At 39.7% G+C, this 25,979-nt stretch overlaps 1 protein-coding gene and 1 long non-coding RNA gene across 22 annotated transcripts; one reads left to right on the plus strand and one right to left on the minus strand.

Annotated features, from left to right (window-relative positions):
* Positions 1–104: 104 nt before the first annotated feature.
* Positions 105–23,473, minus strand: LOC148852559 (P-loop containing nucleoside triphosphate hydrolases superfamily protein). Of its 21 annotated transcripts, none has more exons than XM_088943293.1 (7): positions 22,770–23,300; positions 22,400–22,502; positions 22,167–22,305; positions 21,861–21,954; positions 20,446–21,765; positions 987–1,154; positions 105–877 (listed from the first exon to the last, which is right to left on the minus strand). In XM_088943293.1, exons 5-7 carry the CDS (start codon positions 21,658–21,660, stop codon positions 494–496), a joined length of 1,767 nt encoding a protein of 588 aa, XP_088799419.1. In that variant the 5' UTR covers positions 21,661–21,765; positions 21,861–21,954; positions 22,167–22,305; positions 22,400–22,502; positions 22,770–23,300; the 3' UTR covers positions 105–493. The 21 variants fall into 21 exon arrangements, with proteins under 21 accessions (XP_088799419.1, XP_088799416.1, XP_088799417.1 ...); XM_088943290.1 differs by having other exon boundaries at positions 22,167–22,254; positions 22,357–22,502; XM_088943291.1 differs by having other exon boundaries at positions 22,395–22,502; positions 22,770–22,908.
* A 553-nt stretch (positions 23,474–24,026) lies between these two features.
* On the plus strand, positions 24,027–24,690 carry LOC148852560 (uncharacterized). Its single transcript, XR_016098910.1, has 2 exons — positions 24,027–24,151; positions 24,262–24,690. It is a non-coding gene; the product is annotated as an uncharacterized LOC148852560 (long non-coding RNA).
* Positions 24,691–25,979: the final 1,289 nt, after the last annotated feature.

Below are 25,979 nucleotides of genomic sequence, written 5' to 3' on the forward strand. Positions count from 1 at the left end.
AAGCATGGCAAGAGGAACAGCTTTCACGAAATTCCCTATCAGAATAGAAATTACAGGCATGCAGCTTTTGTATGATCTCCAATAAGTCAATAACAGCAACGAGATTGGTAAACAACTGCAACTGCAGCATCTTCTCTAATTGTATGGAAGCAGCTCCACAACATGATTTCTACATATTTCGTTTGCAAGCTGAGATTCTCAATGATAGTTCAAGATTCCACAAGGTTCATTGCATTATTAATTCGAAGACTGGAAACCCAGCACTTCGGGCGGCTACAGAAAATCAAGCTTCGCACTAGAATCTCTTGGTCCTGTGCACTAGAGAAGACTATAAATGACAACCATCACTTAGATGGCTGCAAGTTACACCATAGTGGTCTTGCCGTTCATTCTCGAACAACCAATGTCCATCATTTTAAATATGTTTTCACTTTGATTTCAGATTCGCAATCTACAAGTACAGATACCTTTCCTCTTGTACCAGTTGCCACTATTAGCAAGTGTTCGTATCTGCATCAACTGGTAATGGCATTGTGATAGAGACAGCTTCCTTATGGTCACCCTGTTTCTTGTCCTTTCTGCTCTGCTTAAGTTTATTTGAAGCTTGGTCGGCTTTGGAAACAATCTTTGAGACTGTAAATCCTGCAACTTCAAATATCTGTGCTCTCTGTGGGATCATTGAATTACGCAGTGTAACATCTACCCCATCATATGTCCAAACACCTAACGTTGCCTCCCCCTTAAGTCCCAGGGCAACCCAACCAAGCCCAGCAGCAGCAATATCTACAGAGCTCACATCCCAACTGCTTCCACAGACATGAAATTCCCTTTTCATCCATTTCCCAAGCTCCTCAACTCTTTTCTCACCAATAGGTGGCTGCAAGGATAATTGGATAATCACACTTTGATGTGTACTTTCATGAAACTAAAAGATGAAATAGAGACGAGGTATTCTGGAAGCATCAGCAAACTATGAAGAGAAATACCTGTAACTGATGACCAAAATGATATTCTAGCATTGTACTTGCATTTTCTGTTCTTCCCATATGTAGTGGAAGATAAGGAGATGCCCATACTGTGAGATAAATAGAATCTACTGATGCTTCTTCTACATCTACTCTCATAAGTCCAGCAATATGTACCGAATAACCAGTCTGTCAATGACAACATTATAACAAAATCAGAATGGAAATGACAGAGGAACAGGATGAAAACATAGAAATTTATCTTGGGTTGGAATGTTAGAGTTGAGTATTATCCAGCAATTGTAAGTGCATTCATAGAACATGAGCATTTTCCAAAACCAGTATGAAATCCCCATTACCCAGTCAACTCAATCTACCATTCCTAGTGTTTTAAAAGTGCGAGGCGCAAAAAAGGCACAAGGGCCAATTTGTGCCTGAGGTGAGAGGCGCAAGGCAAGGCACACGCCTTTTTGAAGCATGGTGCAAAAATAAATAAATAAATAAGTAAAGAGAAAAAAAAATTGTTAGAAAATTCAAAAAATGCCAAAAAAAATAAAAAAAAATCAAAAAATTTAAAAACAAAATGCAAAAAAAAAAATATTAAACATAATATTAATAAGAAATATAAACTTAAATTTTAAAATTAATGGTTTAAAAAACCTAAAATCTAAAATTAAAATACATAAACATAACATGTAAAGCATATTCAAATGAAAATTTAAAAATAAAATCAAACATTTAAAACATTTTCAAGCATGTAAAGCCCACAATCTCTTTTTTCCCTTAGTTGCATTACTTCAAGTAGCTAATTTGATGTAAAACATATTACATCAAATAATGATTTTAAAGTTGCATTACTTCAAGTAGCTGATTTTACAAGTCACCTTTGTGCCATGCCCCTCAAGGCAAGCCCAAACAAGTCCATGTTCGGGTCTTAAATTCTTAATTCTCACACAAAAAATAATGATTTTAAAATTTTAATTGCCTTTTAAGATGTTTTATTAAGATGAATGAATGGACAACATTAGCAAATAGGGGGTGGTCACGCCTGGGCCAAGGTGCAAGGTGCATCAGGTGCATGCCTAGGCACATCAAGCCTGTGCCTAGGACCTAGGTGAGGCGCCCACCCTAAAATGCACCTCGCCTGTGCGCCTAGAGGCACGCCTTTTAAATCACTGACCATTCCTACCCAGACAAATAGCTTTGTCAATTTGGATTATATGTTGGAGTTTAAGTTTTCAACATACAAAGGTAATACAATGAGGCCATATATTTTGCATTACAGTGATAAGGAAACTATGATGACTAACAATTCAACACTTTTACATGGAATAACATGGTCACCAGAGATGAAGACTCATCAACCTCTCATGCCCCTTGCCAAAGTAAAGTTGTTATTCAAAATGTGGAGTAATTAATAGAAACAAACAAAATGCCATGGAGACCCAAAGAACCCTATCAAAAAAGCAATAATGATACTCCCTCAGAAAAGTATGTTAGTTTTGTTTAGGAAGTAAATAAGATACGGTTTTTGGAATTGATGAAAAGGAGAGGGTTAGTAAGGCTGAAACCACATCTTCTGAATAATTTAATTTTATGATGTTTGTAATCTAGATATCATAAGTATGAAGGGGAACACAGTTTTCAAATCATGGTGGGAGGTGAGTTTGTTCTTTGAGGGAATGAGAGTTGATTTAGTATGGGTAGTTCTGGGCTGATTGATCTACTTTTGAAGTTTAAGAAGGCAAGTTCATAAATATAATCAATACAAGGTTTACTTATGGTTGTTCTGGGGGGAGGTATTACAAATTAATGGTGTTCAATCAACACACCATTCCCGACTCCCCCTGAGCAACATACCTAGGGGGTTGCTCCATATATACCTCATCTTAATAATCACCATGCAGAAAAGCATTTTTAACATCAAGCTGAAATAGGGGCCAATCAAAGTAGGCAGCTAAAGAAATGAGAACTCGTACAAAACCTATTTTAGCCACAAGAGAGAAGATTTCTGAATAGTCCACACCATAGGTCTAAATATACCCCTTAGCAACAAGTCGAGCTTTGAACCGCTCAATACTACCATCTTGATGGTATTTAACTGTATATACCCATCAACAACCAATGGCCTACTTCCCAAGTGGTAAGGAAGTGAGATCCCAAGTATTACTAGATTGAAGAGCATGAAATTCTTCATCCATCGCCTTCTTCTAATTAGGAGATGGGAGGGCTTCCTGTAGAGAACACGGTAGAGAAACAGATGATAGAAGGGAAATGAAACATTGATGTGAAGGAGACAAGTGAGCAAAGGAAACATAACGAGAAAGGGGGTGATCTGTGCAAGTACGCTAACCCTTACCAAGAGCAATAGGAAGATCAAGATCTGAGGATGGTGGATCTATCAATGGCAAAGACTCTGGTGGCATGTCAAAAGCTGGAGCTGGATCAACTACTTGTGACAATTCTAGTTGTCTATCACGTCTAGAGTACACTCTATGAATAGATGGTCGAATAGGCTCCTCCAAAGTAGGCATGAGAATAAAGACATCACCATATTCAAAGGGAAGAGGAATAGAAGGAGAAGGTTCAAGTCTAGAGAATAGGGTAACTCTCAAAGAGGTAACATTCAGAGCAACAAAATCTTTTTTGTAAAACAGGACCATAGCATTTGCACCTTTTTTAGTACAAGAGTAACTAGAAAAAACACATCTAATAGTTTTGGAATTAAGTTTATCATGACCTAGACCCAATTTGTGAACTAAACACATACAACCAAACACACAAGGAAGAGAAAAAGGCGAGGTGGAAGGAAACAAGATAGAGAAAGGTGACTCACCATTTAGGATTGAAGAGGGCGTATAGTTTATGAGAAAACAAGAGGTGAGAATTGCATCACTCCAATAGATTTTAGGGATTAACATTTGAATCAACAAGGCTCGAGCAGTTTCAATCACATGACAGTTTTTCTTCTCAGCCACACTATTTTGCTAAGGAGTGTGTGGACATGAGGACTGATGTATAATACATGACAGTCAAAGTAATACTGAAAATTATTATGAAAGTATTCCTTTGCATTATCAAAATGAAACACTTTAATGCATTCACCAAATTGATTCCTTATCTCAACATGAAAAGATAGAAAAATAGAGAACAATTCTAAACGATCCTTCATTAAGTAAATCCATGTCATTCTTGAATAGTCATCAATAAATGTACAAAATATCTAAATCCATTATAAGATAACACATGACTAGGACCCCAAATATCTGAGTGGACTAAACCAAAAGGACTCAAGACTCTCTTATCATCCCTAGGAACAAAAGACACTCTATGATGTTTACTTAACTGACATGACTCACAATCTAGCTGAGTTACAGACTCCAAGGTTGAGACTTACTTTTTCAAAACACACAGAGAATGATGACCAAGATGATAATTCCACTGATGTAGTGTAAGAGAGGAATGAAGAGCCTTCTGAGGACAATGGTCATCCAAGTAGTACAGTCCTCCAACTTCACGACCGCCACCAATCGTCTTCATCGTCTTGAGATCCTAAAAGACAATATGAAGGATAAAATGTTACTGAACAATGGAGGGTTTGAGTAAACTTACTTACGGACAAGAGACTAAAAGGAAACTTGGGAACATAAAAAACAAAGTATAAACTATAGTCAGAACCAAGAGACACATTACCGGTACCAGTAATAGTAAAAGAATAACCATCAACTAAAGTAATGGTTTGAGAGTTAGAAGGTGGTGACAAGGATACAAACATATTTAAGGAGCCAATCATGTGGTCTGAGGCTCCAGAATCAATTACCTAGAGTAAAGGTGAAGAACTAGAAACAAGGCAAGTAGTACCTGACTTTACAAGTGTAGTAGTGGTAGAACTAGAAGAGGCAAACTAGTTAAGCTTTTCATACTCCTCACGTGAGATAGATATTGTGTCTTTATCCTTACAAACATTAGAAGCAGGAGCATCTTCAGTCACACTAAGACTGAAGACGGAGGGCCATAAAGATCATAACAAAAGTTGACTGTGTGACCTTCTCGTTCACAATGTAAGCACTCACGAGCTGAACCACGACCACCACCAAACTCTCTACCACCTCCTCGTACACCTCTGGGCCCATAGCCAAAACCCCTCACCCTACCTCCACCTCTACCACACATATTTCTACCAAGAAAACCTCCTCTGGGAACCACCATGGCTGATCTCTCTAAAGGTGGGGGATGATCACTATGTGGATTTGAGGCTCTCCTTATGCGAGATAAAACCTCAGACAATGATGGAAGATCACTAATCCCTAAGATTTGGGCCCGCAGTGATTCAAATTCAGACCTCAACCTAGATAAAAATCTTACAACATCTAGACGTTCTCTTTGTTCTTGTTGAGTCTTCAAATCAATGGATAGGGGTTGATAAACATTGAGCTCATTCCTTAAACTTTTTAGAGAAGCATAATATTCTTCAACACTTTTATCCCCTTGTTGAAGAGAAAAATAGTCTTGGTATAACTGGTAAATTCTTGTGACATTGATCATGATCCCAAATCTCCTTGATCATGTCTAGAAACATAAGGTTCACATTAATGTGATTCTCCATACTATTCCAAAGGGATGTCATAATTTGGGCATTCTCTTCTCTTGTACCCATTCATTGTACCCTTCTAATTCACTTTTCAATGGATCCTCCTTGATGTAATTCAACTTGCCTCTTGCAATGAGAGATACCTTAACCGACTTGGCCCATGGGATATAATTAGTACCATTGAGTTTCACCATAGTTAATCGAGAAGTCATGAAATCCGATTGCACAACAACTGTAGGTTTAGTGCTACTAACTGATTTGTCGCCTAGGCAAACTGTCAAACAGCTGGTATGCAACTACTGTAACACACCTTTTCCTTTAGGAAAAACACCAAGAATCATCAGCCCTCTACTTTAGAAACACTTGGGAAAGATTACACACTTACCACAAGGTGTCACCACACCACAAACCATTACAAAATCACCACACATTGAGGAGCATCTACCTCACAACTTGAGACATCACAGGGCTGCCCTCTTCGAATTGCTGAATAGAGGACTTTTAGACACCACCAACTCACACGACACTGCAACTTGAGGCATTAAAACCTAACACAACCTAGGTTGATAGTAAGGAGTTCAAGCCCACTTGGAAAAGACTACAATACCCTTAGGTAAGTTATAGTAGACATAAGAGAGAAAGATTGCCCACGTTAGCTAACTCTAGCAACTCTAACAGATTGCAACTTTGCAAGTATTAATTCTTTCCAAGGCTATTTCCCAACAAAGGGCTCCAACCCTATGTGGGACCGGTCTCCCCCACACTTCTTTAGAAGGGCAGGGAAGGGCTGAAGGAGTAGGTTGAGTTAGGGCATTGAAAAAAGAGGCACAAGTGAAGCACCAGAGGAGGAAAGGGTCCAAATATGAGAATCTGCCCTATAAGGGTCCAAGAAGACCTTTTGTAGTACTTGAACTAAGGACAACACCAAAGCCAACTTTGATTCTCCGAGACCTCTTCTAAACCCCAAATCCCAATTGAGTTCAAGCCCTGGACCAACGGAGGCAACAAAGGTGGATGCAATCTTATTTTTGTACCTAGAAAGGGAGAATAAGGAAGGGAATTGATCTTTAAGTGGTACCTCCCCCACCCACACATGTTCCTAGAACCTCACCAAATTTCCAGAGCACAAGTTAAAGCTAACAAAGGATAGAAAAAGAGGGAGGATGGCATAAATAGCTTTCCAAGGTGCTGCGATGGTTACTCAAGTTGAAACTCTTGTGACCCAACCATCAGCTGCCAGCCTATGTATGCTCTTAACCACCTTTGTCCACAATTTATCTTGATCCACTAGAAATCTCCACAACCATTTTCCTAACAAAGTCGTACCCCTCTTCTAAATGTTCTTGATTCCTAGGCCCCCTGAATCCTTACTTCTACTCACCATTTCCCATCCAATCCTATGATCCCTCTTTTCCTCTCCAGGCTCCCACAAAAAATCCCTCATTGACTTCTCTATCCATCTACAAATCCTCACAAGCAAGCTAAAAACCAACAAGAAATAAACTAGTTGATTGGCCAAGGTAGATTTGATCAGAGTGATTCTTCCACCAAGAGAGATAGTTCCTTTTCCGGGAGGCTAGCCTTTTCGAGAACCTATCCACTACCGGGTTCCAAAAGTTCAAACTTCTAGAATCCCCCCCCCCAAAGGTAGCCCCAAGTAATTCAGTGGCCATTCACAAACCTTGCAACCCAAAATTGTTGCACAATTAACTACCTCTCTTTCATCCATGTTATGACTGCCACACAACTCCTTCAAAAACTTGAACTACCTCCTTCAAATTCCTCACCCAATTTAGATCACCTCCCTCACAAAATAAAATGGTATCATCAGCAAACTACAGGTGAGTGGTAGGCACTCTTTCTCTGCCCACCCTCCAACCTCTCACCAAACCTCTCAAATCTGCTCGCTGGATAAGGATTCCTAGCACTTCCACTACTAGGGTGAATAGGAAAGGGGGGGGGTGTCCCCTGTCTAATACCTCTAATGGCTAAAAAATGATCCACTATTGTACCATTCACCAGAATTGAGTAGTCAAAAGTACTTATGCAGCCTTTAACCCACTTATACCATCTATCTCCAAATCCAAAGTTCATCATCACTTCCAACAAAAATTCCCAGTCCACCAAGCCATATGCTTTCTCTAGATCAAGCTTAAAAATCAACCCTTTCCAAATCTTTTTAACTCCTCCACACTCTCGCTAGCAAAAATGATTTGGTTGGTGATCTACCTATCCATAACAAACGCACCTTGATTTAAGGATATAATAGAAGGAAGCACTGATTTAATTCTTCTTGGCAGCACCTTAGTAATAATTTTGAATAAACTATGGAACAGACAAATGGGCCTAAACTCCTTTGGTTGGATTGCCCCAACGTTTTCCGGAATCAAAGCAATGAAGGTAGAATTTAAACCTAAATTTATTACCCCTCTACTAAAAAAATCGTCAAACACCTTTTGGATGTCCTCCTTCAAAATGTCCCAGAAGTCCTAGTAAAAGGCCATAGTAAATCCAACTAGATCTGATGCTTTGGATTTATCCATCAAAAAAACCACTTCCTTTATTTCCTCCAAATCAAACCTTCTTTCTAGATAATTCTTTTGCTCTCCCAACACTCTTGGCCACTCCAACCCTTCCAACAAAGGCTTCCAACTAGAGGTTTTCTAAAGATAGACTTGAAATGATTCACAAGGGCTTTAGCAATTTCACTCTGTTGATCAATAGTTTCACCTTCAACCTCTAATTTAGAGATGAGATTTTTCCTCCTCCTATCATTAGCTAAAGCATGGAAAAAAAAAATATATTTCTATCCCCCTCCTTTATCCAAGTTATCTCTTCTCTGATTAAAATATCCTCCAATTCCTTTCTTAGTCTCCCTCTGTCCTACTTCTCTATTTCTCCAAAGATTACACCATTCTCTTACTGTCCAGCAGCTCAATATTATCAATTACCTCTTGCTTCTTTTGTTCTAGTCTCCCAAAATTTTGTACATTCCATAACTTGATTTTTGCTTTCAACTCGTTCAACTTATGGTGGAATTTCATACCATCCAAAAGATCACTAGGATTACCCTCTGTCCACCATTCTTTTACCAGCTCTCTAAACCTTGGGTGACAAAGCCACATGTTCTCAAAACAAAAAGGGGCTAGGCCGTTTCCTCTTATCTCATCCTTAGGGAGGGAGATAGGCCAATGATTAGAGGTTATCCTAGGTAGGGCCCTTGAAACCAACCCTCCCTAGTGAGCTTCCCAATCCATTGTAAATAAAACTCTATTGAGCTTAGAGCAAATTGGGTTCAACCGCAAGTTGGGGTAAGTAGTCAGATACTTGGTGTAGCAAATTTCGAACCCCAAATTTTTTTAAGTTTGACTGCTTAGCAAATCTTAAACCTTGTAGCAAAGCCATCAGTTCAGCTTTTACTGAATCCCCTACCCCTATAGGTCCAAGTACATAGCCAACACCTGAAAAATCTCTAAACACACCACCAATACCTGTCATGCATGGGTTTCCAATAGAGCTCCATTCAAAGTTTAGTTTCATTTTAGAGTAAATTATAAAGACCCTCTCTATCCTATGGGTTAAGTGACAAAGACCCCCCTATACTTTAATTTGTGACAAAAACCCTCTTAGTCGTTAAGTCAAATGACAGAAGGTGTTAAGTTACCAAAATACCCCACTAAACTTTCTCTATTTTCTTCTTCTTGCCCATTTTCTCGTATAACTGACCCAAAAATACCTTCATTACTTCTTGTCGAGAAATACTTTTGTCATCCCAGCAATGATTGCCATCGAAAAAGGAAAAAATCTCCGTTAAGTTGATTAAAAAGGGGCACTCACCGTTCGAAAAGGAAAAAATCTCTGGTGAGTTAATTAAAATGGGAAATTCACCTATTGGGCATGGATTTTGAGAACTCTAGAGAGGCTTGATACCTTGATTACATAAACCCCTCAGATCTGATACACTCACCTGTTGCCCCAAACTTATTCTTCAAGGTTGCAAGTTATATTTTTAAATCTGCAACAAACCCAAAGGACAGAAACAGAGAATCTTACTTCGTTTCAAGACAATCCATTTGACCCAGCAACATGGGAATCATTCTTAAGATAATGCCATATATAGTAAAATCAGCCAAATATACCTTCTTGGTTCAACTTGAAAACTGAGAACCCCAAACAAAACCAAAATTAGGTTATACTAATTTCAAATATGTCATTTGCATAGTCAAAACCAAATGCGATCTTTGTCAAAGTTATTACGAAAATCTCAAGACCGAAAATCTCAAGACCATTTGTTACACTCTCAACATCCATGTGCTCCCTTCTTCAGATTTTACGAAGGGGCTGAGGGTTTTAAGAGAACAAAATGAAATTTTTTGAAATAGAATTCTTGAAATGGTAGATCTATATGGGAGATTCAATAGACAAAATTACCTAACTGAATCCAGGTTAGTGGTTAGATTGATGAATGTGGCAAGGTCAACAGTTTTTCTAACATAATTGTGTCGTTTCTCCAAACAAAGGCAAGCAAAATGCAAAGCAAACCACCCTCCTCTTCCATGTTTTGTACCTCAAGTGTGTTTCTACTTAATGTCCCAAAATCATTGTTTTTAGTTTTTACCATAGCCATTTCAGTTAACTTCAATGGAGAAGACAATGAGCAATACAAAGTGTAAAAAAAAGTAAGATGATTTTATCAATAAAAGAAAAGGGTAAAATAAATTAGTAAAGGGCAGTTTGGGTATTTAGAAAACTTTTAAACAGTTGGATGAGAATCTTTTTCAAAGTTAACTGACGGAACACTAAGGGAGGGGGTCTTTGTCTAACGGCTAAAGTTCAAGAGGGTCTTTGTCGCAAATTAAAATACAAGGGGGTCTTTGTCACTGACCACACATAGTACAAAGTGGTCTTTATAATTTACCCTTTATTTTATCCCTTGCTAGGTGCTTCCATTCAATCATCTTTCTTTCCTTTTCTTTAGAGGAGTGTGTCACTTCATTCCATGCCCTTATTATATTAGTCACTATAAATCTTTGAAAGAGATCAAGAGTTTTTATCCAGTTTGCAACTTTGACTTTTATAGTTTCCACAATTTCCTCCTTTGACATGCTCTTCTCATTGAAGATTATTGCATTTCTCTCCTCCCAAATAGTCCACATCACTATTGCCCCGACAGTTTTCCACATTATTCTCCCTCTTTGTTGGCTGCCTTAGGAAGTTTGGGTTGAAGAGACTCGCTACATCCTGAGGAGCAATCCACCTGCAACCAAAAAGAGAGCAAAAAGATTCCCAAATATAAAGCACAACAAGAAAATAGATTAACAAATGGGGTAAAGATTCTCTATTTGCAAAACAAAGTATGCGCACATGAAGGGAAAGGCACTTATTTGGCCTCCTCTTTTGAAGCATGTCATAGGTGTTCACCTTTCCAAGGAAAACTTCCAACATAATGCTTGAACTTTGGGTGGTATGGGTTTACTCGAAATCTCTTTAACTAGGAAGTTCTCCTCCACTAAAATAGGTTGCAAAAGAGTGTTGAAGAGAGATGCACAAGTAAAGATTCCATCAAAGGAGGTAGACCAAACTCTAGTGTCCTCCATAGATTGAACCAAGAAAACTGACGTAAGTTTGTCCAATAGTTGAATAAGGGCCTCATCCTCATTTTTGAAAAAAACCTGACTCCTCCAATGAGCCATAAGGGAGGCCAAATCCGGAGGGGTGACCCAGCTCATATCAAACAACTTTAACACATGAGCCTAGATTTTGTGAAAGAAACTGCATAAGATCAGAAGGTGATTGACAGTTTCCTCGTCCTCCTCACACAAACAGCAGCGATTCACGAGGATTATGCCCTTTCTCCTCAAGACATCTATGGTGGGGATTTTTTCTTTTAATAGCAACCCAAATGGAGAACTGAACCTTTTAGCGGAGTTCAAGTCCTCCAAAACCAGATCCAAGGAGGTTTAGGATCATCAATGGAAATTAAGGAATTCAGCATCGACTTCACTGTAAAAATACCAGAATTTTCTTTGGTCCATCTGATTTTGTCCACATCCATGGGATTCGCCTTTACTTTGTCCAAAACTTGCAGCAGGCCAACTAGAGAGTCCATCTCCCAATCATTCACCTCCCTTCTAAGCCTCAGCAATCAGACTCTCTGGACAGTAGAGGAATCAAGATAGTCACATACCCATGCTTCCTTGTTTACGGCCAGCTCAAAGATAGAGGGGAAGTCCAAACTAAGAGATTTAATACCACACCACCTATCTTTCCAGAACTGAATTCTTTCACCTGAACCAGGATGGAAGGAGATGTGACTGAAGAAAGCTTCCCTATTCTGCAAAATACCTTTCCACACGCTTGTCCAATAGGGATCAGTAGCATTACCCGATTCCCACCTGAAAGAAGCTTCCCCATATTTATTTTTTATCACAGATTTCCAGAGCTGCTCTCTTCATCAATCCAAAGATCTTCCTAAAAAAGAACCCTAGACCCACATCCCACATCAAACCTGATGAAATTAATAAAAGTTGGGTACACCTCTTGAATTGCTTTCCAAGTAGAGCTTGAGGTTAAAAGGGAGCAACATTTGCATCCCAGCCATTGTTCATCATCCCATGAATGCTTTCAATGACCATATGCCACAACCTATCTCTTTCTAGAGGAAACCACCAAAGCCAGTTTCCTAGCAAATAAGTATTCCCATGAATTAGGTTTCCTATTCCTAGCCATCCCTTCTCCTTTGCTTTACTGACTTGTTCCCACTTCATTACATGATCCCTTTTTTCATCCCTAGGCTCCAAAGAAAAACCCTCATAAGCATCTCTAGTTGTCTTGCTATTCTAGTTGGAATCATAAAGGTGGTCATAAATTGGCTAAAGTTGCTCTAATCATAGTTATTTTCCCACCCAAAGAAATGTGGTTTCTCTTCCAAAGAGGCATCTTTTTAGTGAATCTCTCTACCACCAGTTTCCAAAAAACTTCTGATCTTGGGTTCCTACCTAGAGGTATCCCTAAATACTCAATTGGTCATCATCTAACCTCACACCCTAGAATCCCTACCAGCACACTCGAATATTCTTCTTCCACATTAACCCCCACTAAACAACCTTTTTTTCCAATTCACCCTCAACTTGGAAATAGATTCAAAGGAATTACTGAGCTCTCTTAGATTTCTTGGGTTTTCTTACCTTCCTAATAGAAAAGAATGATGTCCTGCAAACAGCAAGTGCATAACTATCACCTCAAGCATTCCTATCCTCCACTCTCTAAACAAATTATTCTGATCAGCCTTGATAATTGTTAATCAGAGTACTTTTGTGCCTGGAAGACAGATGGTTGACTCAATTTTAATTGCCAATGAGTTAATTGATTCTAGAAGAAGAGAGGGAATCCTAGTGTGATTTGTAAACTTGATATTGAGAAAGCATATGACTACATCAACTGTAATTGTCTGGATCATGTGCTGGAATGCATGAATTTTGGACAAAAATGGAGAAACTGGATCAGTGTTTGTACTAAGACCCCTAAATTTTCAATCATAATTAATGGCCAATCCACGGGGTTCTTTGGTAGCTCTAGGGGTCTGAGGCAGGGTGATCCTCTGTCCCCTCTGTTATTCATTTGTGTTATGGAAATTCTCACTCTCTTTAGTATGAAGGCTGCTGATTCAGGCTTATGGAATGGGTTTGCTATCTCCCCTGGAAAGGAGAAAGTCAATATCCTTCAATTTGCAGATGACACCCTATGCTTTGTGGATGCTTCTCTGTCTCGGTTGGACTCAGTGCTTGGAATCTTGAGCTGGTTTGAAGTGGTGTCGGGTCTCAAAGTCAACTTGAGTAAAAGTAAGATCATCCCAGTGGGCCATGTTTCAAATTTAGAAGATTGTGCGAAAGTGATGGCTTCCCAAACAGATGTCCTCCCGGTAAAGTATTTGGGTCTGCCTCTTGGGGCCAAATATTCTTCCTCCTCAATCTGGTACCCAATCATTGAGATGATGGAGAAGAAGTTGGCCTCTTGAAAGGAAAAATATCTATCTTTTGGTGGTAGGGTTACTTTGATTAAGAGCACCCTCTCCAACCTCCCCACTTATTTCCTTTCTCTCTTTCCCATCCCAAACAAAATAGCAAACAGGTTGGAACAGCTCCAAAGGAACTTCTTATGGAGGACGGAAAGATGAGAAGAAGATTCACATTGTAAATTGGGAGCAAGTGTATCGTCCTAAGGAAGTGGGTGGTTTGGGAATTAGGAAGTTGAAAGAATTTAATTCTGCTCTTCTTAGTAAATGGTTATGGAGATCTGCTTCAGAGAGGAATGCATGGTGGAGAAGTCTTATTGCGGCAAAGTATGAAGTGGTATGGGGTGATTGGAGAACTCTGGATCCCCATCAAATTGGGGGTAAATCTCTTTGGGCAGACATCTCAAAGTACATCAATCTTTTTCTGAATGGGATCAAGTAAGGGGGACAGAATCAAGTTTTGGAAGGACCCCTGGTGTGTGGAGGGTCCCATGGCTGAAGCTTTTCCTCGTCTGTTCCAAATTGCTGTGAATCAAGACTCTTCTGTTGATGATAACATTTGCATTTCTGGTGATTCAATCATCTGGACTCCTCTATGTAGGAAGAATTTGTTGGATTAGGAAGTGAAAGAATATGTGGATCTGTTGGGGCTGCTTCAAAATCAGAGGATTGACTTGAGTTTGGAAGATGAATGGTCTTGGAAGTGGAATGCAGATGGTAGCTTCTCTGTAAAATCCCTTTTTCTTAAGGTGTGCATTTCAGGTCAGGAGAACTTCCCTGCTGGGCAGATTTGGAACCCATTCAGCCCCCCCAAGATTAACTTCCTCGTATGGACAATGGCTCTTGACAAATGTTTGACTAGGGCCAACTTGGTGCGAAAGGGTATTCAGATTTTGGACCCCTCTTATGTTCTATGTGGTAACTCTGTAGAATCTATAGAGCACTTGTGCATCCATTGTCCAGTCTCCTCCTCAATCTGGGGACATTTTTAAAGAAGTTGGAGATTAGCTGGTCTATGCCAAGACCTGTGAAGGAGCTATTAATGTGTTGGAGAATGGAGGGTCTCAGTAAGAAAGGAAAGATTGTTTGGGATACCATTCTGCAAGCTGTTCTTTGGTCCGTTTGGACTGAAAGAAACAACAGAATTTTCTGTGGTCACCTCAGAAGCTCAGAAGTAGTGCAGAAAGCGGTGGGCAAGATTTGTTCCTGGGTGTCGGTGAATGAGGAATTTAAAAATCAGAATGTATCTCAGTCGTTTTGCACAAAATCACGGATGAGCTTGTAATCTGTTTTGGGCCCAGGCAGATCTAGTGGTCTGGGCTTTGTTGTATTCTTGTTTGACTGAAAAAAATACTTTACCTTTTTCCAAAAAAAAATAATTGTTCTACTCAGAACCTTTGCAATTAAGGTGAACAGGGAGATAAGGGATCTCCTTGTCTCAAACCTCTTTTTGCTGGAAAGAAATCTCTAGCCACACCATTTGTCAAGATTGAGTAGTGCACTGAGCTTAAACATCCCTTAATTCACAACCTCCAACGCTCGCTCACCCAAACTAATTCTCTCTAATATCTCCAAAAGAAATGACCAATCAACAAAATCATAAGCCTTTTCTAAGTCCAATTTAAACACCAGCCCTTTTCCTCTTTTCTGCTACACACTCATTTACCACCAAAATTTGATCAATCTGCTTCCCTTCAACAAAGGGTCCTTGACATTGTGAAATTACCATTGGTAAAACCATCTTCAATTTCCAACATAAAACTTTTGCCATGATTTTGTAGAAGTTTCCCACTAGGCTTATTGGTCTAAACTCCTTTGGTAATTTTGCCCCCTTTTTCTTAGGGATTAAAGCAATGAAAGTTGATTTTACTCTTTGAGAAAATTCCCCATTTTGATAGAACTCATTGAAAACGTTACCTCTCTAATTTCCTCAAGGATAAAGACATTCTCCGAAGCTGTTGATGAGGCTTCGGGCACTCCATCCCACTCAAGATCTAGAAAGATCAAGCTCCTCTCTCCTGAATTCATAAAAGTCCCTTTAAAATGGTCACCAAAGCCTTAATGATATCCTCCTCCCTGGTTACCTCTTAGCCATCCACTTCTAACCCAGTAGTTGGGTTCTTCCTTCTTCTACCACTTGCTAAAGAATGAAAAAAAATCATGTAACCATCTCCCTCTAGAAGCCAAGTGCACCTAGATTTTTTTTCCACGAAACCTCCTCCTTTCTTAGCACTTCTTCCAACTCACACTTGAGCGTCCACCTTTCCTTTTTTTCCTCCCCACCAAGTTCTCTAAGTGCCTCTTTTTTATCCAATTCTACAACCCTTGAAGAAATTCTCTCCTTTGACTCCACCTTTCCAAAAAGATCATTACACCAGGCTTTTATTTTCTCCTTTAATCTCTTTAAATTCCTCGAGAAGTTGACACCTGCCTTCAAACCCCTACAACCTACTTCAGTACTTCTTGCCACCAAGATTTAACCTTCTCCACAAAGGTAGAGTCCTCCAACCACATGTTTTCAAAGCTAAAAGGCAAGGGACCTCCGTAGGTAGTTCCCTGTACTAGGCAAATAGGACAATGATCAAAAGTAACTCTAAGTAAGGCTCAAGAGGTTAGGTTCTCCCACATTTGCTCCTAATCCACCAAAACAAAAACATGTTCAATTTAGAACAAATCTAAGGTAGGAAATTTATTAATAATAAAAGGTGTACAAGAAGTACACAGAAGGCAAAATAAAAGCAAAAGTCATCTGGTCACCGGACAACTAAAGCCAAGAGAAATCGAAAACATTGACCACCAAACCTCCTTCCAAAAACTGAGACACAGCCTCCCTGACAACAACTCACAGCAGCTAAGAATAGAAGATTGCGCTACTTAGCCACAACATTCCTGCCTTTGCCTCTTCTACCCCTCCCTCTAGAGTCCCGAACTCCACAGGATGGGGGGTCCACCACTTTTACATCATAACAATCAGCTAGGCGTTTGGATTTCCTGCTTCCATAGGGGAAACCCATCATAATAGAAGAGCAGTCAGACTAAGAGGGGCCAGTCTTGAAATCAAAGTCCAACACAGTACCAGGAACATCCAGCGAACTAACTAATTTGGCTTCATTGGAAAACTTAGCATGCAACCAATATTGCACAAACAATTCTTGCTCCGCCAGCCAAGAGACTCCAAGGAGCTTTCCGATGCTAAGAGCCTTTTCTACTTGATTTGCATAGCTACCCTGAACAGTGAACACCCTCCTCATACAACTCGTAGGGTGAACCCCTCACCTCCTCACCAACCGGGCTTAGCTCACCCACACCAATATATTCACCCCCAGGCTGAAAACCAAGAGATTCACCCCTAAGCTCACTAGAGGTTCCAACGAAATTTGGAGAGACACCAGAAGAAGTACCTTTCAGGGGAGCAAAACGTTGTCAAATGGAAGTTCAAAGGAACCATATTGTTGGTATATTCACCAAGACTTGGTTCTTAATAGGGTTTTGCGGGCCCAAGCCCAGTTCAAGATAGGGGTGGCCACGAGCCGAGCCTTTCACGAGCTATTTGAGCTCAACTCATGAAAAGCTCAACTTGGCTCAATTTAAACCGAGCTTTGAGCCAAATTCGAGCCCAATATATAGGGTCATTTGCTAATCGAGCCGAGCTCGAGCCCAGTGAAGCTTGGCTTGTAAGGCTCGTGAGCCTAGTATTAAATAAATAATTTTTACTATTATATATAATAAATCATTTTTATTATTATATATAATAATATTTTTATTAATATAATAATTTTATTTTTATGTATAATAGTAAATATTTTTTATAATTATTTTTTGTATATATAATATTAAATAATTTTTATAATTCTTAATTTTTTGCTTGAAAAATAAAAAATAATAATTTTATACATATAATTTTTAGTTTTCAAAAAAAATCTTGGCTTATAGTCGAGCTTGAGCCCAGTCGAGCTCGAACTTGCGAGCTATGAACCGAGTTGAGCTCGAGCTCAAGTCTCTAGCTCAAATCAAGCTCAAGCTCAAGTCTCTAGCTCGAATCGAGCTCGAGCGTGATAACTATTCCTAAGAGCCGAGCTCGAATAGCCAAGTATTCAGCTCAAATCCAACCCTAGCTCAAGGTTACTAAGTGGGGCACACCACGAAATCGGGTGCACCCAAATAGGTCGGGTCGGACCTCCACAAGGGGAGGAACTGAAATCAAAATTGAAAAAGCCCCAAGTAGTGAAATAATTTAATTTTTGAAAGAAAAAAAATCTCCCACCCTTGATAGCTTATTGAGAATAGGGGAGGCCACTGCAAACACCGGCTCCGGCAGATTAGCACCCACCTATACGACTTCCCGACCAAAATCTGACGAAAACATAGAGAGACCCAAGTGCTCCCATCCCACCGGTTCCTGGGACTGAGAACGCCAATCTTTCCGCCCCACCTCTTTCACCAAGACCCTCTACAAATCCTCTCCCCTTTCCTTCACCTGCGACACCTTCCTCGTCTTCTTTCTTTTTCTTCTACGACGTTTTACCGAAGTAAAAGAAACGGGAAAGCCACTAAGCCCACCACCAGAAAGCAGAGCACCACAAGGCTTAGACGAATAAGATCCAGCCTTGTAATATGGGTATTGAGCAGCAACACCTACATTTCTTCGATCGAGCTGAGATTCAAAGTCCTCTACCGCGATCAGTAGGAGGTATCTCACGCCTCCCACCACCAGCTCTAAGGATTTAGGGATATCTTTCACTAACCCACTATAGGCCAGAAGATGTAGGGCTTCAAGGTTTCTCCACGCCATGTTTCTTGGATCTACTACGACAAAGCCTCCGATCGCATTTCCAATCTCCTTGAACACCGCAGGGCTCTAGGATGATAGGGGCACGCCAAAGATTCTAATCCACCATTTCCCGAAGCCTTTTGCAAGCCCCTCTGAGCAACCTAGAGGGGACCAATGTGATAGTGAGACTTGCAGGCCATTTAACGAGGACAAGCCAAACATGAGGGACCCGTTAGCTTCTTCCTCCGGCGCAAAGATGATGAGCCACTTATTCCCTTCCATCCTTCTCACCATCGGCTTTTGTAGATTCCTCCATCACAAGGCAAACCAGGTTTCGACCTCTTCGCTTGAAGGGATGCCACCAAAAAAACAAGGAACCAGACATCTTCAAAGAAAACTCTCACATTCTCAGACCCTGTTTTCCTCCACGAAGACCTTAAGTAGACCTCCCTACACTCTCACCATCGCAGCCCCTTCCTCGGGAATGCCTAGTTCCGCCATTATTTGGGAATAAGGTTTAGATAACAATGATGATGCTGATGTAATGGTTTGCAAGCTCCTTGTTCAATATGCGCAAGAGTTTCACAAAAAGTACTCAAAATCTAGGGGTATATAGTTGGTCAAACCAAGAGTATTTTGACCAAGTGAAGTTTGCTTATATTTTTAGTTGCCCGGTTAACTTTCTGCTATGAACTTTTGAACGTTATCAACTCTCTTCTCCTCCACTCTTGATCTTACTTTTCTATTTATCTCAAGCAAGCATCAAGCCACTAAACCTCCAAAAGTTGCAGGCCATTTAACGAGGACAAGCCAGACATGAGGGACCCGTTAGCTTCTTCCTCCGGCGCAAACATGATGAGCCACTTATTCCCTTCCATCCTTCTCACCATCGGCTTTTGCAGATTCCACCATCACAAGGCAGACCAGGTTTCAACCTCTTCGCTTGAAGGGATGCCACCAGAAAAACGAAGAACCAAACATCTTCGAAGAAAACTCTCACATTCTCAAACCCCATTTTCCTCCACGAAAACCTTAAGCAGACCTCCCTGCACTCTCACCATCGCAGCCCCTTCCTCGGGAATGCCTAGTTCCGCTATTGTTTGGGAATAAGGTTTAGATAACAATGATGATGTTGATGTAATGGTTTGCGGGCTCCTTGTTCAATATGCGCAAGAGTTTCACAAAAAGCATGGGTATGTAGTTGGTCAAACCGAGAGTATTTTGACCAAGTGAAGTCTGCTTATATTTTTAGTTGTCCGGTTGACTTTCTGCTATGAACTTTTGAAAGCTATCAACTCTCTTCTCCTCCACTCTTGATCTTACTTTTCTGTTTATCTCAAGCAAGCATCAAGCCACTAAACCTCCAAAAGTGTTGTGAATTATTAATGATTCTAATCTAATGGTTTATCTATTTTTCTAAGGCCAACTAATTGAGGCATGAGTCTAGAAATTAAGCCTCAAGATCAAAGGCACACACCTCAAAGCCTTTTAAAACCGTGCATTTGATAAATAATGACAAAATCTTATGCAGAAATCCTCTCCCACTCTCCTATAAACATTATTGCACCAGATTTATTACTCCGAGAAAGCTTCCCTCTAAGCCATAAAATTGCAAATAAAGTTATTGTTTTCCCCCAATTAAATGATGTTCTTTGCTTTATTCCTCCAACTGGCAATCTAAAAATCACCCTATAATGAGCCATTTCCTAGAGGAAGATAATGAAAGGTATTTCTTAAGCTAACCCAAAGAAGAAAGCACCAAAATTAAGAAGCCAAGAATATAATAAGGTTTGAAGCAATAATAGGAAAAGAAAGAAAAAACAAAAGACAAGACAGAAAATGGGAAAAGAAAATCAACAAAGCACTAATAGCTCCACTCCACTACCACCTTAGACTTGAGTAGATAAAGTGATTAAGCCAAATGACAAAGCAGAGTAAGACATCTATCATCCTTAAACTATACTAAATTTAGAAATTACAGAAGCATCATGTGTCTCTGAATAAGATTTTATCAATGTGCTATGCAATGGGCAATACCCCACTAACAAAAGGGCAAATTATATGCATAATTTCTTATCCTCAGTAAATAGTTGAGTATACTAACCTTGATCCTGTATGTCCTTGGCTTCAATTCCTTGCTTATATGCACCAGTTTTTGCTCTTCTCTGGTCAACCTTGTCAAGATCTGGTGTGGATGCAGAAGCCCAGGTGTATCAAACAATTTCGCCATCCCAGGAAGGACACCCTCAACCCTAATGATCCCCAAAGTAGTTCCAGGCACTGGAGCTTCAGTTAAGTGAGTAATGTTACCCCCAATGTGTTTCCCTAAAGAATTGATCAAGGTTGATTTCCCTGCATTCTGAGCCCCAATTGCCCAAATATTCCCTCTTGGCCCAGCCAATCTGCACACATCATCAGCCAGATTCTTCAGCCCCCAGTTCTTCAATGAGCTAACAAGGTGAACACTGGTCAGCTTATTTGCTCCCCCCTCCCGAGCTCGCTGTCGAATCCAGTGCTCTAATCTGGTTGGAGATAAAGACGGTGGAAGGAGATCAATCTTTGTAATCACAAGTACAACTCGAGGAACATTTCCCGACTTCCCCTGCTTCCAAGCAGCAGAGTTTTCCTCAATGGTTGCTGAAACCAGCTTTGCAACTTTCCGAGGGAATGAACCATCAAAATCTGCAGCATCAACCACCATCATAACAACTGAACGAGTCCCCATGGTCGTAACCAGTTTTCTACCAATAGTGTAGTCAAAATCAAAATCTGGGAGCAAATTCTCAACACTAGCATCTTTTACTCTCCCATAATGGCGTAAGGAATGGCATCGAGCACAAACCACTGGTTTCCCAACTAAATTAAGATCAGTGGCAGGGTATTCAGGGTTGATGAGTTCACTGAGAAATCCCCTCTTGAGGGAATCCGAGATTTCTGATTCTTCAGCAACAGGTTGACGATCAATGGGGGAATGATAATCAGTGTCTTTCCTGGAGGGTTTAATGAAGTAGCCTGGGAGCTTGGGATCATCGCCTTGCATGTAAACACCACAACCAGGGCAAACAAGGAGATGGGGAGAGGTGATTTCATCGTAATTTCCATCTCTTAAGGACTTCGGAAACGGTTTGCTTTCTGAAGAGAAAGATCTATGTATCGTAAAGAGAAGGTTACCTGGAGAATAAGAGGAGCTTGTTGTTGTTGTTGTTTCAAAACCAAAAAGGGAGTGGTGGCACGAGGGTGGGTAGCATGAAGCAGCAAAAGCGAGTGGAAGAAAACGGGTTACAAGTTTCGAAGGAAACAGCTTTCGAGCTACTAGCATTCTTTGATTCTTATATAATGATTCGTTGTTGTTCTCCTTCAGACTATACGATGGTTGTAGCAGAGCTGCAATTTGCGCTGATTTTTTTTAACACGTTGTCAAATTCTGTATCAAAAAAAATTAATAAATAAATAAATGAACACCGAAACCTTTAGGCTGTCTTTGGTTTGATAGAAAATAAGAGAAACAAAGAACTTTACCTAAACTTTCTGTTTATCTCTTAGTTTCTATCAAACCAAACATAGCCTTAAAGCTGAAGGGTGACTGATGCACTTTAGGGTTCAATGCTTTGGCCTGTTTTCCAAACATTACGCTTAGTAGATAGGCTAAAGATGATTCAACGTAGGAGACCAAGAACACAAATTGTTTGTGTTTTGCAGAATAAATCAATGAACTCAATGAGTCATGAAAATTTTCAAACAGTGGACTGTATATTTTCTTCCCCTCAAACAGAACATAAAGGAAATCATAACGAAGAAGAAGAAGAAATTTTTGATATTTCATACCTCACTACAGTACATATTACAGGCGGCTAATATTGGACGACGTGCCGTTTGATGGGTGGTGACTATTCCAAGTTCTCACAATGGCGGCCTGAAGAACCAGAGACGTGAATGTTTCTCTCCTGCGACCTTAAAGATCAATCTAACGCCAACAAAGACGCAAAGATTAGGGAGTTAGGGTTTTATTACGAACCAAAAAGCCAAAGGATACCTCTTCGATAGCCTTCTTGCCTTACTTCTCACGTTATTCTCAACCAGCTGTGGCGGCAGGGGGTGGCAGTGTCACTGGCGAGTGGCGATGGTTTGGAAACAAGCCCTCCTCGCGGCAAAAAGGGAGGCCTGCATTGTAATTTGCAAATAGTAATAAGCCCCGACTTTAATCAAAATCCTTACAAAATAAGTAAGATGGCGTTCGATAAATCCAGTGTGAAAAGCAAAAATAAAATTTACTTTTCTACTTTGAGAGTAGTCGGTAATTTGTAATCTAACATTCCGTTTGGTTGGTGAGAAGCGATGGGATGGGATGGGAAAGGATGGGATGAAAAGAAAAATTTTATTTTCTCATTTTGGCATTCTGGTGATTGATTGATGAGAAGGGAAATTTACAACTATTTCATTTCTTTATCGTAGGCTGCGCCAGCGTTTTGAGATATGGTCTGCTTATATCTCTGCAACTCAGTTCCAAAACAGCAGTGGTGGTGTTTTCGACAAGAATAGCAATGAAGGTCATGAAAGAAGTTGATTTCTCAAGGAGATTTTTCAATCGATCAAGATATCTCTCCTCTTTTCCCTCCTCTCCCTCTTTCTTTTTTTTTTTCCCTCTTCTTCATCTTTTTCTTTGCTTGCCTCTAGTCTGCTACTTGAACTAGAGGCAAGCGACCATTTTGAGTGCACCTCCATCGGACCTCTAACATCGTCGACAAGCTAACGACAATCTGACGACGACGCTACTATTTCAATGCGATCGCTTCAGTGCACCTCCACTGGACCTTTGACGTCGATGACGATCTGACGACACCGCTACTATTTCAGTGCTAACGATGAACTAACAACGATCCGATGACGCGTTCTAAGTTAGGGAAGGAACATGTAATATGGTTCCAAGTTAGGGAAGGAACAATGAGAAACCGTGTTGACAACGAACCAGCAAACGCCACTACTATTTTAGTTCTTTTACAATGAACTGACAAATTTCGCATGTGTTTCCTTTCTCACTAAGATCGCACCGTTTTAGTGTGACCTCACGTTCCAAGTTTTGGAAAAACGTCTCACTATTTCTCAGTCCGTCTCACAAAACAAACGAATGAAAATGGGAATCTAAAGAGAATATTACCATTTTCTCTTCTTAGTTGCACCAACCAAACAAATGGTAATGTCAGTGTCTGAAAACTATATACTTTACAAATTTACCCTTCAAGTTGTTATTTAAATAAAAATGATTAAAATGCACAATAAAAGAGTAATAAAAATTAATATTATAAAAATAATAAAATTTAATAAATAATATTATTACAAATAATATAAAATATAATAATTTTAATAATACAATAATACTAATAAAAATAATGTAAGATAGAAAATTTGCCTTTATTATTTTAAAATCATAAAATATCAAACAAATTCTTAACCAATAAATAAAAAAATATTAAATATACTAATACTATTAAGGATAATTTAAATATTACAACTATTTTATTAAAATAATTAAACATCATAATAAAATATTAAATGGGATTTAGACAATCAACGATGAAGGAAAACAGGGGTTAGGAGATCTATCATTTTTTTTTATTAATTTTTGAAAGGGTACACTTAAAGTTCGTTTGGTTGTTGAGAAGGGATGGAATGAGAAGGGATGGGATGGGAAAAGGATAGGATGAGAAAGGAAATTTTATTTTCTCATTTTGGCATTCTGGTGTTTGATCGTTGATAAGGGAAAATTATTGTTCATCGTCTTCCTTCGAACTCAAACCAGTGGCGTGGACGAGGTGAGTTCCAATCTCCCCCTCATTAGTAAATGAAGAATGCCTAGAAAAACTGAGATCCATACCTTGATGAAGTTATTGATCTCCCCACCCATTCTCTCTATGTGCTACAGGTTCTGATCTCCTATGGGTTTCTGCCTATTACTTCGTTAGTTTTCTTTGCTTTTGATATGGAGCTAATGCGAGGATGATCAGTTTGGGGGTCGGAAATTGGTTAATGGCATTCATGACCGTTGGTTTTGGCATCAGAATGGTATTCGACAAGAAGCATTTGGGGGTCGAAAACCTAGCCATCAATTGAAATGGTGGGTGAGTCACAGTGGCCGCTGGGAGTTCAGTTTGGTGTTGTTCCCGATGGTTAGGTAACCATTTGATGTTTAGAGGCATGTTTAGTTTGGTGTTGCGGTGGTTGTCACAGGGTGTTGAGTCTCAAGTTTTTCTTTTCTCCTGCATCCCAGTTTTTGAGAAGTGATATCCCATCATTTCTCGCACCATTCCATCAAACAAACACGGGTTTCAAAGAATCTAACCCGAATATTCCATATTTCTCTTCCACGTCGCAGCAACCAAAGAGACTGTTAAAGATATGAGAGAAATTCTCTAAAAAACTGTTTTGTTTTTGTTTTCATAGGGGGCACACCTACCATGCTTCACGAGCAACAACGGTAAGAACAGTGCCGCTGCTCCTCCCCATCTTCCCTTCTCTCCATTTGCTTTCCCTCTTTCTCGTTCTCCCTCCCTTATTTTCGTCAATCAATTGTTCACCACAGTGAAGAAGAAGAAGAAGAAGATATGGGTGAACGGTGGGGTCCCTATTAGGTTGTTACAGAGGACAAATGGCAATCCTATTACACCGCTCCTTTGTTCACAACAAGTGAAGAAGAAGAAAAATAAGAGATGGAAAAGCAGCCAATGATCCCTATTAGGTTGTTATAGAGGGCAATCAATGATCCCTGCTACAAAAGAAGACAGTGGAGGGAGGAACAAAGAGGGAAGAGGGGTAGAAGAAGAAGAGGAGAAAGAAAATATAAATGGGTATTTTGGGGAACAAAATATCATGCACTACCTCTAAGCACATTTGGAGGTAGCAAACCCACCGAATGATTCAAATGAGTTTTCAGATTCCAAATGTTGAGTTCAGAGGTATTGCCAAACGACCCCGAAGCACTAAAAAGCAAAAATTTTGGTATTCGAAGGTTGATTCAATGCTACTAAACACCACATAAATCATAACAATTACCATGTATTCATGAGGCATATTCAAATTTTTGAATCCCAATCCAACTCTCTTAGTAGATTTCAAAAGCCCAAATAACTTTAATATAAATATTTAATAGATAGATTCCCCTACCATGTAAAGCAACTTATCTATGTTGATGACTTGGAAGGAAACATGGTTTTCCATGTCATTTTTTTTCTTATTTTTTTGCAATATTTCCAAAATACCTTACAATTGAAAGAGACCTAAATAACCTCTAAATGAATAACCATAAGCTTATTTTGAATCTCTCCCGCTCTCTTTCCACTTCCTCTATTATTTCGTTGTCTTTCCCAGCTCAAACTCTCTATCCCCTCTCACTATCTCCTCCTTACTCTATCTCTCTCTCTCTACATTCTTCTATCGTGAGGTCACTCTATGTTCCCTCACTATAGCATTCTCATTCTTCAACTTGTACTACCATTTTGTTCAACTCATTCATCGAAGTTGGGTTTCTCCAATACATTGAAGCCAACCCTAACTAAGGTGTTAGAACTTTGTAGTTGAATGCTTGTGGGATTAATAGGTATTTGCCTTTTATTTTGCATGAAAGTTCAATTTGTTTTAGTTAAT

This window comes from Nelumbo lutea, chromosome 5 (assembly GCF_056320005.1).
Source record: "Nelumbo lutea isolate HS-2025 chromosome 5, American lotus-T2T, whole genome shotgun sequence".
Lineage (NCBI taxonomy): Eukaryota > Viridiplantae > Streptophyta > Magnoliopsida > Proteales > Nelumbonaceae > Nelumbo > Nelumbo lutea.